At 43.2% G+C, this 20,803-nt stretch overlaps 2 protein-coding genes across 2 annotated transcripts in view; both read right to left on the reverse strand.

The window, feature by feature from the left end:
* The window catches only part of LOC109898384 (LIM and SH3 domain protein 1), a 37,589-nt gene extending 34,866 nt beyond the window's left edge, over window positions 1-2,723 (reverse strand). The window contains exon 1 of the mRNA XM_020493345.2: window positions 2,211-2,723. Coding sequence (XP_020348934.1) covers window positions 2,211-2,279 — 69 coding nt within the window. The 5' untranslated portion in view covers window positions 2,280-2,723. The remainder of the gene's footprint in view (window positions 1-2,210) is intronic.
* A 274-nt stretch (window positions 2,724-2,997) lies between these two features.
* On the reverse strand, window positions 2,998-19,352 carry LOC109898385 (plexin domain-containing protein 1). Its single transcript, XM_020493346.2, has 13 exons — window positions 19,173-19,352; window positions 7,229-7,380; window positions 6,546-6,689; window positions 6,384-6,453; window positions 6,074-6,196; window positions 5,864-5,982; window positions 5,627-5,726; window positions 5,426-5,518; window positions 5,186-5,267; window positions 5,044-5,104; window positions 4,799-4,925; window positions 4,237-4,394; window positions 2,998-4,119 (listed from the first exon to the last, which is right to left on the reverse strand). The coding sequence occupies exons 1-13, from the start codon at window positions 19,246-19,248 to the stop codon at window positions 4,000-4,002; spliced, it is 1,425 nt and encodes a 474-aa protein (XP_020348935.1). The 5' UTR covers window positions 19,249-19,352; the 3' UTR covers window positions 2,998-3,999.
* Between the last annotated feature and the right edge of the window lie 1,451 nt (window positions 19,353-20,803).

Raw genomic sequence — 20,803 nt, forward strand, 5'->3', positions numbered from 1 at the left:
CTGTGGCCCAGCTTCTCCACAGCACAGCCCCCATATACATTACACCAGAAGACAGTTTGTCAGGTAAGCAAGTATTCAGCGGTCGCCGAGGAAACCGCACGCTGCAGCCTTGACTACCTTCGCCTGAATCAGACTGGGGAAAACTGCCGCCCTTCGCCGGTCGGCCTCATCTGGTTTAAACAAACGAGAAGGGCAGCCGGTGCCCAGGAGGGGAATAGGGAGGTTGTTTTCATGTGTCTGAGGAGGAGAGCGCTGACGCGGAATAGCAGCTAAGACAGACAGACGATCCCTGGGCTCAGAGCCTGTGTGTAGCTCAGAGGGGGAGACAGGCAGCACAGCAGGCCTCTGACAGAGCACATTTTTATGGGAGTGTCTGTCTGCAGGAATGTGCGCTGCTTTCGGCATGATTTTCCAGAGAACACGGTTGCGGTGTCGGCTTGGGTTCAGTTCACCTGATTTCTAGCCACAACACCCAGAAATAGTTTACATGAATGTGTAAGGTATTGTTTTATTTTGGGCTCTACATTTTAATCCAAGGCAAGGGTTGTCAATTTCATCTCCATCCTGTTGGACAACAATAATAAGGGCCTTCTACTTGCACAACAGGGAGTATGAGGAGTTCCAACCCATGGGCGTGCAGTGTACACAAGTATTGGCATCTCTGATAATGTGCTCTATCGTCGCTCACCAGACGCTCCCATCTAGATAACACCCACTTACAGCGATCGGCTCCACAAGGCCTTCCCAATACCCATTAGACAAATTATAAGCTCAGCCCCGGCATCACTAGACTAGAGTGTGTAGGAAATGCCAATGCATCCTTCTCTCACCACAAGAGGTGACCCCGCCCACATCCTCCACTAGAGTCATGCAATGTGCTCAGTGAGCTCTGGCAGCAAAAGTAACGGACGTTCAAATTACAAAGAGAGGGACCACATGAGAATATATGATTATTATTATAGCCTTGGTCTACCCAGTGGGCAAAAAGAAGTGGCGACAGGGATTGTTTGGTTCAGCCTGATTGACGTGCCATAAAGGAAGTGTTGTTTCAGTTGGCAGCAGAACAACATGCTGCAGAACGTGTTACTGCAGTACTGAGTGGCAAGAGACTAAACAGACAAGACCACGATAGCATAGTGACTGTTTTCTAATACACTCGCTAGCCTACGCATTCACACAAAGCCCACACAGATGGATGTTGTGATAGACATTGTGTGGACTTTAATTTTGTTTTTGTTTTAAGAAGTTAATTTCACTGAACGTGTGAAGCATGGCTCTGTTCCCTTGGAGTTTTTCTTCTTCCACACCCTGGTAGATTACACTTCCTTGTCCGTGGTAGCTTGTGTGAGCTGCTAGCAAACACTGGATTTTGATAAGGCACTACTGCAATTGAACAACCCCAAATTATTGTTTCAACTTTTAAACAGCATCCTGAAAAACCAAGATGCTTAGCTTGAGTCAAATTGACACGGATTTAAATTGGCGATGGGAACTCATCACACATGTTAATTTCTGGATTTGGGGAGAACTGAAACTAACATTAGCTAAATAACTTTGAAAGCAGGAACATTCTAATTAATCTCTCCATCTTGCTTGGTAACGTTACGTTAACTGAAATCATCAATTTGGACTAACCTCGTAAGGTAGATTTTACAATGCAATGTAGTAGACGTTCATCTTTAGTGACCAGCAAACTAGTTAATCATAATTGCTCGTTGTATGCCATCAATCACAATCTGATACTGACTACTCTGATGTTCGGCTGATGGAAATGCTAACCACATTCCGGTCTTTGATAACGTTAGCTAGCTAGCCCATAGGTTAACGCAGCGAGCTAAAACTGGCTTGTTTGTGGTGAAAACAGGAAACGCTTCGTTCAAGAATTCAAATCTGTAAAAATCCAACGTGGCAAATGTAAAATTAAAAATCAGATCATTTAAAAAGACTAGTTATCTAGCAAACCTAATTAGCTAGCTAGCTAAACGTTCAACAGATCAAAAGAGAAAACTAGCTAACGTTAGTCTTTCACAATCACATCCACACAGACAGGTAACGTGCTATCTAGTGAATGTTAGCCTACCTGCCCGGGCATCACAAATCATTAACAAACACACTAAAGAAAACTGTATTGATAACGGGATGTATAATACACAAACAGAAGCAGGTGACTGCCAATTCAAATGCCTGGTTGCAAATGTTTTTTTCCTTACCTTGTCCAGACAATTCACTTTTTCCGTCGGGTACACGATTGTGCCACATCTGCCACACGACGGATTCATGTTTGAGGAATGCTGGATAAATTAGACGATAAAAAAAATAACTGTCAAGTAAACGTGTTCTTCCCAAACAATACGGGGTCGAGTTTGACGGCTGGATTGATCAAAACCCGGAGATTGTTGTCGTTCTAATCGCACAGCTGGCTGTCAGTACACGAACCAGAGACGTAAAGCGCGGGCACGGCGCCTCTCTTTCCAATGCCGCGCTCCCGAGGAGAAAGGAAAGGGGGCGGTCTCACAAAGAGACGCTTGATTTCAAAGGCGGCGTTTATAATTGGATAAATCCTGTGATCAGATATCAATCTATGGAGATCGATCAGCGTATACTATATTTGATAGTGAAATCCATCACAAATAGCAATACTCAATGCTTTTAAGTTGGTTGATTCCATGGAATGCGGAACTAGATTTATCACACCACCATCACTGGTCGTCACTGGTTACCACAGCCACAAAGTATTAAACCCCGCCCATTTCGGCATTTTATCTTCTTAAAATGTGATTTTAAACCTAACCCCAACCTTAACCCTCAACTTAACCACACTGCAAAACGTATGTCTAACCCTAATATTAAATGAAGACTAAAAAGAAAATGTATGTTTTTATTAGTTTTTTTCGATAGAGACTATCTATTTTGTGGCTGTGCTATCTAGTGGAAACCACAATTACCGTGGAAGAAGCGCATATCAAAATCGTGTATATGACATATAGAAAATGTATCTAGAATACACGCCAACCCTTTTTATTCCACATGATGATCATGCCATCTGCTACAACCTGTATGTAGGCTACTGTGAAGGCCTACATGGAATAAAGTTGCAAATACATTTGGTTTGGGTGACATCTGCTGTCGCAAATCAGAATTGGTTTCACTGGTCAGGGTGCAGAAATCATGTGCCCACTATAATTAAATTACATTTTATGGTTGACATTGCAACTAAACATTATTCATTCAAATGCCTTTATTCTTTGAAAGTACTGTATTTCAAAACATGATCCTCAATCTGGGTTTAATTTGTAAGGTCAAAGTCTTGTATGAAGAGCACTCTGCTGTTTTGAAGTCATTGAATTGCCTCTGATCAATTTATGAAATACATTCTTGGCATGTATAGTACCTATACATTGAGTTGGTGTGTCCAAACCTTTGACTGGTACTGTACATAAAAAAAAAGCAATACAGGAACAAAACATTCAAACATTAACTATACAATAAAAAATAAGTTGCAGAGATGATCATTGAAGAACATCCACAACTGGTCTTTGTTCTTGTCATGGAAGTGCAGGGATACAGAATCCTTTATAGTGTTTTTTCCATGGATGTTGATAGTCATAATGTATCTCAGTTTATTCCAGTTACACATCCCATGGAGGTGTGTGGTAAATGGTGAGAAACTTGGAACTCATCCACACCCACACTGAACAAAGAAATTCTAGCAAAGCCTAAAAGTGGCCTCTTCCCATTTGTCCCGTTCCCTAAAACCTGAGTAGCGGACGTTTAAAAGAAGAGTAGAAGACTTTGTCCGCCAAAAATGATATAAAATGCCACCCACTTTTTAGCCAATAAAGACAGGGACTATATTGAGGTGATTATTGAAAAATGAATGAACAGAAAAACATTATTTGTGTAATGGAGTAAGGGATGTGTGTGTAGCTCTAAGCTCACTCCATCCTCTCCTACAAACTCATTTTTATCTCCTCATCATCCAGTTGCTCCTCAGTCCGGTCAGCACTGGCCAGCTTCCATGATTCCCTCCTTCTCATGACCTTCGACCTCCACCTCTGCGTAGCTGGAGTGGAATCCCTGCTTCCTGAACTTCATGGATGGCCAGTAGCTGTTGCGTCGCTATTGAAATGAGATCACACAAATCATTGTTTTTAAAAGGTTAAAGAGAATGGGAGGAGAAGTCTACATTTAACAGGACAGGGCTGGTTGAATGTGAGCCCTGATAGTGTTACTAACCTGTAAGAAGTAGAGGGGTGAAGCAGCAGAAGGAGGAGAGTTGACGTAAAGAGCCAGCAGTGTCAGAGCCAGCAGTAGCACCAATGCAGCTACTACACCTGCTATAACTCCTGTGTGAGCTGACCCGTCGTGTTGTCTCGGGGGGCCTGTCTTCACGTCTAACCAGGAAAGAGAGACCATGTACAATCAAAATCCTGTAAACATGGCTCCATACACACAATTCAAAGTGAATCAAGATACCACCCACCGTTACCATTGTATAGAATCACACGTTTGGTGTCATCTGGAGGAAGCTCAAATGTAGGATCAGTTTGAATATTGAGCAGTTAGGACTCAAACTGCTTCCATTGTTATTTTCCTGAACTTCATTTCTGTGCAATTTCTTTGCATGTTCTAAGAACACTCAGATTACTGTAGGCACCGGCTAAAGACAGACACTGAGCACTAGGGCATTACTATGCAGGGCCTTCTAGCTCTGTTTAACGCTGCTGCATGCACAGTTGAACTCTGATACACCCGATATAAACCCTCCCAGGCACATTCATTTACACACTTGACTTACTCTCCGTGGCAGGGCCTTCTAGTAGGGGCCCAAGGGGAGTGGTGACCTCAGAGTCTGAGGGAACTGAAGGGTCAATGGAGCTGTCTGGTCTCCCCATGGAATAATCCTCACATGTAACATCTTTGGCCTGTCCATATAATGGATGGGAATTGTGGTTTTAACAGAGGAAGCTGAGACTGTGATTTACATTTGATGTACCGTACATGTAAAGTATGTGAACGTTCATTGACATTGCCCAATTCTACCTCTTCTGAACAGGCGTAGTCCAGCCACTCCTGCCTGTGTCTGTCCATTCCATCTGAGCACCTGAAACAGACACAGATGTCAAACACAAAGGAACAAGGACTCCTTTATTCAGATAGCGACCTACACTCCTCTCCTGCTCACCTCTGGAGGATGTTGCACCAGGTACAGCCAGAGGTTAGGTTGGACGAGAGGCAGAGTTCACAGCTGTCATGCTGCAGACAGGCTGGACAGAGGGAGGGAGAGACAGAGAGACCTGGGTTTTGATTCTGCAGCGACATGATTGGCATTGGCATTAACATCATACTAAGCTGTGCCTGTGACTGGTTATTGAGGATAAAATGTCTGAGAGGACTGTATGAGGGATAGAGATTAGCTGCTTACTAGGCAAAGCAGTGAACTCAAAGGCAGAGTTGTTGGTGATCTTAGTTGTATCGATGTCCACCCGATGGTACTCGTAGAGCCGACGTTGGGCATCTATGTGAGAGATATCATTTCAGATCATTTTAGCAAAAGTTTTTGACATCAAAGATTTGCCAAACTGGATAACTGTGGGTTAGGGTTAGGGAACCCTTTGGTGCTAACCTGAGGATTGAGGGGATTGCAGGTTTACCATGAATGCATCTGACAACCCTGCCTTCACTTGGTGCTCAGCAGAACTTATCACCTCCACTGGCAAAGGTATCTGAAAGAGCAAGATTGACAGGTAGAGAAAAATGGACAGAGAAACCGAAAAGTGTGACTGTGTTAAGATGGAGTACATTAAAATCAAAGACGTGTTGAACAAGGTTCATAAGTGTGCGTGTTGTAAGTCCCACTCACATCTCTGTAGCTGAAGGTGATGGTCCCTGTGAGGTGCAGGGCAGCCTGGAAGGTGTATGCCCCCTCTGCTTCCCTCCCGTGGAGTCTCACACGCTCCCACTGCACCACAAACACCTCACCTGTGGTCAGTACAGGACAGGTCACACAGAGGTCAACCAAGGGTCAAAAGTCAAATAACAAGCGCTGTCTGAATGTTACTCTATGGCTCACCATTGTCCAGGTACTGCACAATAGACTCCTTGGAGAAGCTGGGGTCAAAGTTGGCCATGAGGGGGGCGATGTACTGTGTTGCTGTCAGCATGCGGTGTGTGACCTCTCCCATGAAAATAAACCCTGGGGAAGGTCAGAGGTCAGGGTTCTATGGAGATGCATGGCAAGTGGCAACTGGTAGTTACAATAGTTCATTCCTTCTAGGCTTAACGTAAGTAAACAAGCAGGGAGTAGAAAGGAAGCTTTATGATAAGTGGCTCCATCTGAGTTTGAACAACTTGCCATGTGTGGGAAGAATAATGAAATATACCTCCTGTTGCTATGGTAATCTGCCTCAAATAATGTCCGTAGAAGGGGAAGTCAAATGAGAGGGCGACCTTCTGGAATACGAGGAAGAGAGAGAGGGAGGGAAATGAGATGCGCGTGCACGTGCGCGCGCGTGGGTGTGTGTGTAACTGTGTGTATGACTCACCGCAGCCTGTCTGTGTGTGTTGGACAAAATGCCATGCATTCTGACTTGGCCATGCTCTAGGTCGTTTAAATCTACCCAGAGTTCATCTGTGCGCTGGTCATCAGGGCCAAAACTACGCCACGAGTAATACTTACCAGCGTCCTCCTGTTATAGAAACAGTAGAGGTGAGGGCAATAGGAGAAGTTGAGGGATGAGATGGGAGAGATGGAATAATGGTGTGAGAAGGGGCGGAGGGGAGATGTTATAATGAACAACAGCAACAAGCAGCATTTGAATGCTGGCCCACATAAACAAACAAACAAACAAACACACACTCTACATTGAGTTCCAGTCTCCAGTTTATTACATAGTAGTATTACAAGAGAGGGATACTAAATATAAAGAATGCAGGTTGCATACTACATAAACTAAAGGGATACGCTTTTAGAAACCTTAGGATATCCTTGAATATCTTGGACTGTACATTTCAGCAGCGAGGTTAAAATGATTCACTGCAATTTGATTGGATCTGCGTTGTTCAACTCTTTTCAATATACTCTCTGCAGTCTAATGCAGAGGGTATGTTTTGTCTAAGGCCAGCAGGGAGCAGTATTCTACCACCACAACTGGAACAACTAGACAAGCAAATCTCGCATCTTGCCCACATTAGTGTGTTGTTGGACCACTGACCCAGCGCCACTCACCACTAAGTGTGTCATGTTGTCTGGTAGGGTGTCAATGGTCAGTCCTCCTCCCAGTACTTCCCTGGCCACCCTGGCGTAACCCAGCCACGGCTCTCTGGGGGTCCTGTGTGATGGCTTCTCATGCTGCTGTCCATTCACATGATACCGCATCTCTGTCCAAAACACAGTGAGTCAGTGACACAGATCAAGACAGTGTCAGTCAGAATATTCATGTTTGAACCCACTCGGTCAAATTACAAACAAATCAGGCATTTGCTTTAGGCAGAGTTGGGGAAGTTTCTGTGAAAATATTTAACCAAGAAACCAATTACTTCTCACTGGTAGAAGTTAAGATACACTCAAGCTAGCCTTAAGAAAAATATAGTTTACTTAACTAAAGTTACTTTGAAAAAGTAGTTCACTACATCAAAACTACTTTGTGAAAAATCGCTCTGGAGTCAGATGTCAACAGAATGTGTAATTTAGCACATTAACACAAATCAGTTTAAAGTGAGAATTAGGCAGGTCTAATACTGAAAAAAGAAAGGACATTCTTGCCTACATCACCCAGATGTTCTTTTTGCAAAAAAAGTAGTGTGTAGTTAGTTACACCCATGGCAGAAAAAAAGTCATTAACTACTGAAAACACTACCAAGATTAGAATTGAGTTCAACTACCACAAAGCTACTGCAAAATGTAGTTAAATTACTAGTTGAACTACATGTAGTTCACTACTCCCCAACACTGGCTTTAGGTTACTGCATAGCCCTGAACCGAGTGTGTATTTCTCAATGCAATGGTTTGGATATTGTGGGCTGAAAGTGAACATTGCATTAACATATCTCTGGCCATGAGGGAATGCTGACATGCATTTCAACCTCTGAACAGGTGCAGGAGTTCCTACACCTGCACCTGCATGCACCTGCACACACACACGCACACACACACATTAAAATGTGTGATGGCTGGACCACAGTCTAATCACAATACAACAAACTAGAAAGGCCTTGGGGATTTCTTGTTTGTCTGCCACTTTACTTCTCTCCTCCTCCTCCTCCTCTCCTTGTCTTGCATATCCCATGGACTGCAATGTTCTGTCTCTTGGAGCCAAAGTTGTGAGCAGTTCCCAAAGCAACTTACAATGCAGCATATGTTCCACAACATTCTGCTAAAACATTATCCAAACAAATAACTCAATGTGGATTTGAGACCATCTGGGATTAGGAGGGACCAATCTCTGAGGACCTCCGTTGTTATCAGATAACACACGTCCCCACAGCACTCTGCTTGAGGCCACAATGCATCTGGTTATACTGCTTCTCAGGGCGCAGCCACATAGAAATGTTCTGTCCGGAAATTACCGAAATCATCGACTCAACAAGAATGCATATAGGACCCCCCTATATGTTTTCTTCTAAAGTACTTTGAGCAGGGGGCGGGAAGCAGGGAGTGTTTTTGTTCAGTTTGGGACACTTCTCAGTGCAGTTGCTGTCATTTTTGTTTTTGTTTGTTTATTCTGGCCCTGCATAGCAATTGCTTGTGAGTTATTGAGATGGTTAGTTGCCAGTTCATCTAGCTAAGTCAGGAGGTGTTTGACATGAGTGGTGCTGGAGAGGTTGTCAATGTGTGGCGCTGGGGATGTTGTTGTCTATGCTAGCTACATTCCATTGCTAATTCTGCTGGCCTTTCGCCATCCAGTGTCATAAAGATGTTGGCTAGCAATGTTTGCAACATCCAAGCCTTCTCGTTTATGTCAGCAGTGTTGTGTTTTATGTGCACAGAGCATTGTACGTGCATTCTATCTTTTATAGTGCACTTCTGTATAGAATACAGTTGCGAGATAACGTTGTATATCAAGCTTTATCTTGAAAACTTGACTGCTGACGTTTTTGGGGAATTGTATTCATTGCACTAATGACCAAAATACTAAAATATATAAGTTTTGAGTGAACTATACCTTTACAGCTAGAATCCTTAGTTGCTACATAAATTCATGGACAAATGAATGATATTTTGCCATTATATCCTGAAGAATATAACTTATAAATACCTCATGAGTATAGTTCAACTGTTGTACCCCATCAGAACCTAACATACAAGCGTGTTTTACTCCAATCGTTGCACATAATGGAAATGGAAACCACCAACACTGTATAGCCTCAAAACATAGTTACAACTATACTTTTGATATCATGGATGGACAGTCGTTGCATCCATAGCTCTGACTATGAATTTGAGAGTGGTTACATTTCTCTAGGCCCATTCCTCAGCCTTCAGAAAAAAAACATGTGGCAAGGCCAACTTTAAAGAGGCGGTAAAATAAGAAACGCCCTCTCACTGTCAACTGCGTTTATTTTCAGCAAACTTAACATGTGTAAATATTTGTATGAACATAACAAGATTCAACAACTGACACATAAACTGAACAAGTTCCACAGACACGTGACTAACACAAATGGAATAATGTGTCCATGAACAAAGGAGGGGGGATCAAAATCAAAATGGACAGTCAGTATCTGCTGTGGCCACCAGCTATATTAAGTAATGCAGTGCATCTTCTCCTCATGGACTGCACCAGATTTGCCAGTTCTTGCTGTGAGGTGTTACCCCACTCTTCCACCAAAGCACCTACAAGATCCCGAATATTTATGAAGGGAATGGCCCTAGCCCTCACCCTCCGATCCAACAGGTCCCAGACGTGCTCAATGGGATTGAGATCCAGGCTCTTCGCTGGCCATTGCAGAACACTGACATTCCTGTCTTGCAGGAAATCACGCACAGAATGAGCAGTGTTGTCACGTTCTGACCTTAGTTCCTTTGTTTTTGTCTTTGTTTTAGTATGGTCAGGGCGTGAGTTGGGGTGGGCAGTCTATGTTTGTTTTTCCACGTTGGTTTTTGAGTTCGGCCTAGTATGGTTCTCAATCAGAGGCAGCTGTCAACTGTTGTCACTGATTGAGAATCATACTTAGGTAGCCTGGGTTTCACTTTTGGTTTGTGGGTGTTTGGGCCACACGGTACTGTTTCGTTTTGTTCACATCGTTTATTGGTTTGTTCCAGTGTTCAGTTTGTTTATTAAAAAGACATGAACACCTACCACGCTGCACCTTGGTCCTCCTCTCTATCTCCAGACGACATCCGTTACAAGTATGGCTGGTGGCATTGTCATGCTGGAGGGTCATGTCAGGATGAGCCTGCAGGAAGGGTACCACATGAGGGAGGAGGATGTCTTCCCTGTAACGCACAGCATTGAGATTGCCTGCAATGACAACAAGCTCAATCCGATCAAATCGATCCCGCTCCAGAGTATAGGCCTCGGTGTAACGCTCATTCCTTCGACGATAAACGCAAATCTGACCATCATCCCTGGTGAGATCAAGCCCCGACTCGTTAGTGAAGAGCTCTTTTTGCCAGTCCTGTTTTGTCCAGCGTCGGTGAGTTTGTGCCCATAGGCGACGTTGTTGCCTGGTGAGGACCAGCCTTACAACAGGCCTACAAGCCCTCAGTCCAGCCTATTGTGGACAGTCTGAGCACTGATGGAGGGATTGTGCGTTCCTGGTGTAACTCGGGCAGTTGTTGTTGCCAACCAGTACCTGTCCCGCAGGTGTGATGCTCGTGTAACAGTATAGCTTCCATCCCTCTCCTCGCCCCAACCTGGGCTCGAACCTCTGCACACAGACAACAGTCACCCTCGAAGCATCGTTACCCATCGCTCCACAAAAGCCGAGGCTCTTGCAGAGCAAGGGGAACCACTACTTCAAGGTCTCAAAGTGTGTGACTTCACTGATTGAAACGCTATTAGCGCGCACCACCGCTAACTAGCTAGCCATTTCACATGGTTACACTCGGATGTACCAATCCTGTGCAGGTGTTGTTACGCGTGGTCTGCCTGTCTGTCCTTTCTCCCTGTAGCGCTATCTTAGGCGTCTCACAGTACGGACATTGCAATTTATTGCCCTGGCCTCATCTGCAGTCCCCATGCCTCCTTGCAGCATGCCTAAGGCACATTCACACAGATTAGCAGGGACCCTGAGCATCTTTCTTTTGGTGTTTTTCAGAGTCAGTAGAAATGCCTCTTTAGTGTCCTAAGTTTTCATAACTGTGACCTTAATTGCCTACCATCTGGATTTGGATTTTTACTAATTATCTTTGAAAGACAGGGTCCTGAAAAATTGACGTTTCTTTTTTTGCTGAGTTTACTAACATTTTTTTTTTGTTATCTGCATTGGACTATTTTGCTTTATCATACAGTACATCTCAGTTATTATCAGCGTCATCATTACATTATTAGTTTTTTTCTGGTGAACCTGCCTGCCTCATCCAGACAGCTTCAATGTTGCGCAACTTTTAGGAATATTTCGTCCTACTCAAAGATGGGGTGTGTTCATGACGTCACACGTACTATATAAATCTCACCCGCACGTATTTTTTTTTCAAACGGAGACTTTCTTCTAACCCTACATTTATGCGCTTTCCTGTACTACATGTTTACTGTTTTGTCTCTTGCTTTCAGTAGACGACAGGAAGTCGAATATCGGTAGGCATATGGCAAACAAAAAAGCAAAGAAATTCACTCTGTGACGCTCATTCTTCCAAGTGGCATCACCATGAACATGCCGTGGTCAGTATGGCTGCCGCGAAGAGTTCGTCTCTGCTGCTCTGGTGATCTTCTCTGGAAAAAACTTGTTGAGCAGATCAAACTGAGTTGGGTAACAGGCGGATCTAAATGATGATTCTGGTCGAAAGCCCGTGCTCAAACATTTTCAATATTTTACCAGTTATAAAATGTGCAGTCTGTTCACGTTTGAATGTGTTTGCTAGATCAGAGGGATCGAGATGTTCGTTATTTTCGGATACCGGATGTGATAGAACTCCGACTCAGAACACGGCATTTTTTTGTTACCAGATTTTGTTGCACTAACTGGGTGGAATCAACCCTGACTGGCACAGGCATGAATTGTATATTACCAGTGCCCTTACTGAATCAAATCACTTCATTCATGTTAACTCTTCAGAATGTTTTGGTATATTTAATCCTAAATTGAAGATGGCTGTGTCACATCCGGCCGTGATTGGGAGTCCCATACGGCTGCGCACAATTGGCCCAGGGTAGGTGGTCATTGTAAATAAGAATTTGTTCCTTGCTCATTTGACCTGATTAAGTAAAATAATCTGGTGCTTGACTAACACTAGCCAACAGTTTGTACATGTGGCTTGTTTCTGACATCTGAAAAGAAGCCTATGTTTAGCATATTAACAGAAACCTAAACAAAACACTGAAATAACCTTCAAGTGGAATGTGTAGAGGGAGCTAAGGGGTGTAGGGAGCAGGGCTGTAGTTGGCCAGCTCTGATCAAGTTAAGTGGTCTAGAATAAAACCCTCAAGGCCATCGGTACTTAAATCACTGGCTAATCACCAAGACAAGAGGAGCCTGCCTGTCTACAGGACTGAGAGGAGGGCAGGAGGTGGAGGAAGACATGTCACTTCCTAATAGTAAAGGACTGTTGTGGTAAAGAGTCACGCTTCCATCCAGACTGTGTTTTGCATGTCCTACGCTAGTAGGATGATTGTTGGGAGAAGGGAGTGAAGAGGGTTTACGTGCAGCTAAGGTTCACCCCCCCCCCCCCCCCCCCCCCCCCCCCCCCCCCCCCCCCCCCCCCATCTCAAATAGACTCAGGAAACCAGGGGTTTATCATTCCATCATTTTTGTAAATCATAAATGTCTTATTTTATCACCATTATCACTTGACATTCCTACATGGTACACTCTGGTCTATTTCAAACTAAATGTGCAGTAGTACATGTTTGTTTCTGCACTGTCCAACTGGATGTATATAACTGATATAGATCCTATAAATCACTGTTAAATTCCTATGCATTCTATAGCCTGGTCCCAGATCTGGTTGTGCTTTTGCCCTGCTCCGTTGTCAAGACAGTTTAAACTATATGTTTGGTAGTCAGCTCGGGTATTTGAACCAGCAACCTATCCCAACACTCTTAACTGGTAGGCTACTTACTGCCTGCTTGGCCATTTCATTCAGCTGGTCAGCTCGGGTATTTGAACCAGCAACCTTTTCAGTTACTGTCCCAACTCTCTTAACTGGTAGGCTACCTACTGCGAGCAGAAACAAACCGACGAGCACCACGGCTAGTAATTATATGGAATAACCCTACAGACTAGTATACCCAGAGCAGGGGGGAGACTAATTAAATACACCAAGAGGCTTCAAGTCGAGATACGAAGTATGTAGAGGGGCTGTGAAGGGGGAGATATGAAATGGAGGGGGACTAAAGGACAACTACAATGCTAAAAGAGTGTGAGAGGCCAATGATAGTGGGTAGTGTCACGAGGGAGATTTGGTCCTAGATTTGTTTCGTATCCTTGCTCTTTTTGAGGTAAAGTACAGGGATGGTCTGCAAAATAAAATGAAAGAAGTCTAATTGGCTCTTTGGTGTCACGCTTTCCTCATAGACGTATGCGTTTGCCAGCGTGTTTCTGGGGAAATTAGGTGTGGTATGGTCGGTGATGTGAAACATATAGGACCGTTCTATTTCTATGGCTACAACTTCCAATTCTCTTGTGAACTCAGTTTCAGCACAGTACTACAATCCAGGGTCATCTCCCCAGATGGGAGAGAGAACACAGAACGAGTTTGAAGAATCAGACATGTGTGACTATGGTGTTCGAGAAGGTCTGTTTTTAAAATCAACAGGGGGGGGGGGGGTGATATATCATTATACAGTATTGCAGTTGCTCCCAAACTTTTTCACTCTGCCCCCCCCCCCCCCCCGTCCATCATTGGTGAACGTCCTGTTGTTTGTTCATGTGGTCTCTGAGTGGCTCAAACATTACAACGAAATCAATGGGCAAAAAAATCTATCTAAACAACGTTAGCTAACATGGGCTAGTTGATCTGGACATTTCTGACAAATTATAATAAATATCTCTCTTAAGGTCTGCGATGCCTGACACTGCAGGAGGAAAACTGCAAATACACTACCCAATTTGGTGTGTTCTGCTATTACCACTTTTAAAGGTAAGTTGAAAGCCCAACTGACCCCTTGGCCCCACAGTCTGGGAACCACTGATGTATTGGAATGCCTGATGACAGAGGACAAATAGGATATGACAAGTGAGAATACCATTATAACATAAACACCTCTTCTGTTAGAATAGAAGGCTCACACAGACTATCTGGCCTGCTTTATCACATGCAACTGTCACTTAGTCACATACCTCAAGCTTTCATTTGATATTAATTGTCTAAAACAATTGGAGTCCAGGTATGCTAAAATACTATTTTAAATGACCAAAAGGATAGAACTAGAGGCCAAACTAATTTAACGGGAGGGTCATCTGCCCCCACCCTCTCTCAGGCATAAACAAGGTCAAGTTTAAGCTACCGCTCATAGGCACATAGACAATCAGTCTTCTGGCCTGAGCACTAAAGTCACCCTGGTGCTATGAAACCACTCAGCCCATATTTCCAGGCCTGTTTTTGTGAGTGGTCAGTCAGACCGGGAGGCAAGAGGGCACACCCTTTCCTGCATGGGAGAGGCTGCTAGGGCTGGCTCAGGATCAGCCGGATGGCACATTACTTCCACAGCTCAACTCAATGTGGCTGATCATATGAACATGAGTACCTTCTTTTTTCTTTTGCACTGTCTCCATGCACACTCACAGAACTCTACACACTCACAGAATTCTGCACACTCACTCACACTGACATTCCAGCACACGCACTTCATTTGCTCACACACACACATAACACGCACACATTCATATTGACTACACACTCACATACGATAATCATATGCACTGCTGTTACTCTGTTTATCATATATCTTGATGCCTGGTCATCTTACCTCTATACATATCTACCTCTATCACTCCAGTATCCCTGCACATTGTAAATATGATATAGACACTGACCCTGTATATAGCATACTTACTTTCTCGTGCTCTTGTTTCTATTTCTTGTGTGTTTTTGTTCTACTTTATTTTATAGCACTGCAATGATATTGATTACTGCATTAGGAAAGGCATTTCACTACTTGTGCACGTGACAATAAGAACTTGAAACTACAGACCCACAGCAAATTATCATCGATACCTGAATTATAATGTGAACTTTTGATCTAATATGGGAAAAACATAGTTTTGTTTTTGAAATATTGCTAAATATATTTTTTGCAGACATTATTATGAAGAATTATTGTAATGTATGGTCATTATTAGGCTTTGTGTCCAGGTCATGGCATTGCCTTTCAAGATTTTCTATTCTGAAAAAACACCAAGATCTCTTCTATGAAAACAAGAGAGCAGTGATGACCTCACACTTCCTCTGTTATGGTGAAACCCAATCTCTCAGTAGATGAGGTAAAGGAATTAATTCTGGTTTTCATTGTATTAGACAAAGCCCATAACGAACTCAGTCAGGCATCTCGATGAAGATCAGGGCTGAACCATGTCTTATTCCCCAATGCCAACATCACGCCTCGTCATCCAATAAATCACTTTCTTTAATTCGAACAAAGAATCGAAGGGCAATTCCACCACTCTTCACCCTCATTTTCATTATTTCCAGAACAATAGCGTTGTCTACATATGTCAAAACGGCGCATTTATACACTTTGTAGAAGAAAAATGTCATGAAAAGTTGAAAGATTTAAAAAACGGTGATTTTCAAACACTATGAGGTTTCACTGTGACACTGCGATCAAGAAACCCCCCCCCCCCCATGGCTAGAAACAAGGTTTTAAAAATCCCTGTTTTATTTTGTTTCTTTTAATCCTAGATCAAAGAGAAGCACATTTTAGGACCTTTCTTCTTATCTCTTTAACCCCAGATCATAGTGACGATAACACGTATGTGCCCACTGGTACGTTGCTGGAGATAATGAATATGCGGTTGAAAAGTGTCAGAATTGCACTTTAGGATTGTAGGTTCTTTTGTCTCCCTCCCTGCCTCTCTATCCCTACTTCACGGATCCTTCTGTTCTCTTGGAACTTGCCAGAAGTGTCTGTATAGATGTCACAATGACCCTTGCTGTTGCCGATCCAAATCTCCACGACAGCGAAATCACATCTATGGATGTCATCCACACAGATATTTAGTATATCCAGATTTATCCTTTCCATTTTTATTCTGTTCAGGCTTGGCCCCAGTATGGCTGGACCAGACATAAGTCGTTTGTTAAATGAAATTCTCAACAGGACAAAGAACAGAGCCAAGCTCTGAGGTCAGCAGCCTCACAATTCATTTTCATCCCTCAAGCTGTGTTTTCATAATCTGCGTTAGCTGCTGCAGATAGCTCTCGAGGGGTAGCTCCACTTGATCCTATTTCAAACAGCTTTTTTACACTGCATGTAAAAAATTAAATCATCTAATTTTATTCCGTGTAAGATCAACACGAAAAGCAATTAATTTAGCTCAGTGAAGAGCTGTTGCTGTTTTGAAGGTGGTAGATAGTATCAGGGAAGAGCTGTTGCTGTTTTGAAGGTGGTAGATAGTATCAGGGAAGAGCTGTTGCTGTTTTGAAGGTGGTAGATAGTATCAGGGAAGAGCTGTTGCTGTTTTGAAGGTGGTAGATAGTATCAGGGAAGAGCTGTTGCTGTTTTGAAGGTGGTAGATAGTATCAGGGAAGAGCTGTTGCTGTTTTGAAGGTGGTAGATAGTATCAGGGAAGAGATGTTGCTGTTTTGAATGTGGTACATAGTATCAGGGAAGAGCTGTTGCTGTTTTGAAGGTGGTAGATGGTATCAGGGAAGAGCTGTTGCTGTTTTGAAGGTGGTAGATAGTATCAGGGAAGAGCTGTTGCTGTTTTGAAGGTGGTAGATAGTATCAGGGAAGAGCTGTTGCTGTTTTGAAGGTGGTAGATAGTATCATGTAAGAGCTGTTGCTGTTTTGAAGGTGGTAGATAGTATCAGGGAAGAGCTGTTGCTGTTTGAAGGTGGTAGATAGTATCATGGAAGAGCTGTTGCTGTTTTGAAGGTGGTAGATAGTATCAGGGAAGAGCTGTTGCTGTTTTGAAGGTGGTAGATAGTATCAGGGAAGAGCTGTTGCTGTTTTGAAGGTGGTAGATAGTATCAGGGAAGAGATGTTGCTGTTTTGAATGTGGTACATAGTATCAGGGAAGAGCTGTTGCTGTTTTGAAGGTGGTAGATGGTATCAGGGAAGAGCTGTTGCTGTTTTGAAGGTGGTAGATAGTATCAGGGAAGAGCTGTTGCTGTTTTGAAGGTGGTAGATAGTATCAGGGAAGAGCTGTTGCTGTTTTGAAGGTGGTAGATAGTATCAGGGAAGAGCTGTTGCTGTTTTGAAGGTGGTAGATAGTATCAGGGAAGAGATGTTGCTGTTTTGAAGGTGGTAGATAGTATCAGGGAAGAGATGTTGCTGTTTTGAAGGTGGTAGATAGTATCAGGGAAGAGCTGTTGCTGTTTTGAAGGTGGTAGATAGTATCAGGGAAGGAGAATGGGATGCATCTTCCTTTCTCATCTGAATATTGGAGCAAACCAAAGGTCACGAGGGGAATACACTCAGCAAAGAGTACTAGGTGAAGGGAAATCAAATATGAATTTGGGAGCAGAGATTTGGCTAATAAGGCTTACAGGATTTATTGAGAAGTGAGGAGGTCATAGAAAGAGGAGTGCAGAGGTGGGACAGGGCTAGTGACAAATCTATGTACTCAATCTCTAATAAAAGGCTTTATATGGCTAGGAGAAACACATCACGATGATCCCCCTCCATCGGTCTACCAGCATTCCTGTCACACTCCAAGCACTCAGAAATGCATACACTTTCAACACACGTACAGACAAACACACATGTAATATGTCATTGTTGTACGGTATGTGTGTCTACAGTTTTGGTCAATGTTGTGTTTGTGTATGTAAGTTGTTTTGTCTGAAGCTTTGTTCCTCCTGATGCTGTTGGACCAGGTATCTCTTGAATTTTTTTTTATTTTTTATCTCGATTAAAAAAAAACATGATTTAAAAAAAAAAAAACATGATTCATCAAGCTACCACCTTTTTGCCTACATTCCTCGACCGTTTTGTTCTCTCTGTCTTGTCCCCTCTTCTTTCCCACTCTGGACTGCCCTACTTTTAGGCCTAGCAGAGTGGCAGGGAGAAACGTGTCCAAATCTAATTTTAGGCAGAAGTAATGCTGTTTTGTGGGTTGTTGTTCTGAGTCATTCTGGAACATGGTGTTTCTTTATGGTTACACTTTCATTGCAAACTAGGTCACTAACCTTTCTGCACAAACAAAAAGTATAAGGGTTTGCCCATTTCCAAACACAGTCATGAACCTGCACCGTTTTCCATATATAAGTAAATTAGTTTAAAAAAACAGTCTTCAAAGACATCTCTATGTAGTTCATTGAAGCCATGAGATATTAAAAAAAAGAGAATGCCATGACACACACACATCTTTTTTATGTTAAATACAAAAGTTATTATTCCATGTGATCATAAATTGCTGTGACTGACGTGTTAGGATGGAAGCGCGAGAGAGAGAGAGAGAGAGGTGGACAGATGTAAATGGAATATATTATGTAAATAAAGGATGATTCTGTGAAGAAAAAAAATTAAAGTAGAGAAGAGTCTGGATGAGGTTACTATTGTACGGCAGAAAGTACAACACCTGATTGACCTGAAGAGAAGCTGTGTGAAGCATTGGAAGCTGCTGAAGGGAAGACGGCTCATAATAAAGGCGCGAATGGAATGGCATCAAACACATTGAAACCATGTGTTTGATACCAGTCCACTAGCTCCACTCCAGCCATTACGACAAGCCTGTCCTCCCCAATTTAGGTGAGACCAACCTCCAGTGTAATGGAGAGAGTGATCCATGGGGGGGGGGACATGAGGAGGGAGGAGACAACAGGTGAAAAAAGGTGATGAAGTACAGTGAGAAAAGAGAATCAGGATGGAAAACACAGGAGAGGTAGGGGAGAAAGAAAAGCTTACCTGTTTGTTCTTGAGCCCAAACTCTCCCCAACTCTGCCTGGGAGAGACAGATGAGTAGCAAGGCACTGAGACACATGTTGTTTAGCAACAACAAAAACACACAGCTCTCTCTTCCTTCTTCTCCCTCTCTTCTCTTTCAACTACACAGTTTCTCCTGGTCCCAGTCACCCTGTAGCTCCCTCTCCCCCCCTCCCTCCCTCACATGCTCTCTCCCCTTACACACTCTCTCTCCCTCTACAACACCCTCTTAAAGCTGTCCTTCCGTTTCCATGGTGATTACAAAGCCAGGGGGATGATAAGGAGTAGCAGCTGAGGAGATGAAAGTGTTCTCTCTCTCTCTCCCTGCATGTCCTGCCTCTCGTGTTTTCTATCCATCCTCTTTGCTTTGATGTGCCCCACGTTCTGTCTCTCTCCCTCCATATTTTGACTGGGATGCTAGTGAAATCATCTGGAATCACAGTGGAGCCCTCTCTCTTATCTCTTAGGGCGCTCAAGAGTAGAGGAGTACACGCATGCCATGGCATCTCCTAGCCCTGGACAATGATATAGTCTCTCTGTGTTCAGACATGGCTGCTGTAGAGAACTAAATGAATGCAGTAAAAACACTACAATCTCTTCACGGAATCTGTCTATTGACCTTCTGGTTATAAACTGATGAACGAACAGTTAACAGCACTTCTAACCATACAGCCACCATACCAGATAATTGCCACAATGACATTTACAGGTACTGTCCATAAGAGCTTTAGTTTTGGCATTCCATGCCCGCTGCTATGAATGTTTGGTCAATGGTGAGAATGGTCAATAAAAACAACCATATTGTCTGAGTATTGAGCATAAGTTTTGTGGGTCATATGAAAAAGGGGCATGTCCTGTTTTGTTTGGCTACAGTTTAATTTCCAGGCACATGCGATAGCAGCTCTGTCTGTTATCCTGTTCAAATAAGCTTTGCTTTACAAGCACTGTGTGGTCGTCTCCACCATCACCCAGCTTCTCTCTCAGCTGTTCCATTACAATCAGTTCCACATCGAAGAATCAGGCTAGAGAACGCTGGTGAGGAAATGACAGTTGAGCCTTTACGAGATTCACTGCTGGAAAATGTAGCCTACATACTAGGGCATAGGGACATATTTTAGTAGGGCATGATACTCAGAATGTCATTGAACATTGAAAGGTTACAAGAGAACTGACTATTCTCTTGCACAATGAAAAGATACATCTCAGTTTTACAGTAAACTAATTTCTATAAGCATGTTCTGAATAAGCTCCCACAATTTCATTTGCTTACACTGGTCTCTACTGGTCATCTGGGGAATTACAACATTAATAGAGGGAAAGACTTGAATTGTAAATGACTCACATTATACTGTGGTCAGTATGCGTTCAGGCTTTTCCACGAGTCAGTCAGATTCAAAGAGGTCAATAACATGTTGGATCTGGATGTAAAAATACAAACTTCAGAAGAATGTCCTGCTGTCCCAGTGTCACTCATTTCAACCCAAACTATTTCTCATATTCAGTTCTGTAATCTTTCCCTCATTTAACACAGCTCTCTCTCTCTCCATCTTCCGCGTTCCCCTTTTTTTAATAGCCTTTTTTTTTACCCGCCTCCTCTCTTTTTCTCTTCCCCG

This window comes from Oncorhynchus kisutch, linkage group LG10, assembly GCF_002021735.2.
Source record: "Oncorhynchus kisutch isolate 150728-3 linkage group LG10, Okis_V2, whole genome shotgun sequence".
NCBI lineage: Eukaryota > Metazoa > Chordata > Actinopteri > Salmoniformes > Salmonidae > Oncorhynchus > Oncorhynchus kisutch.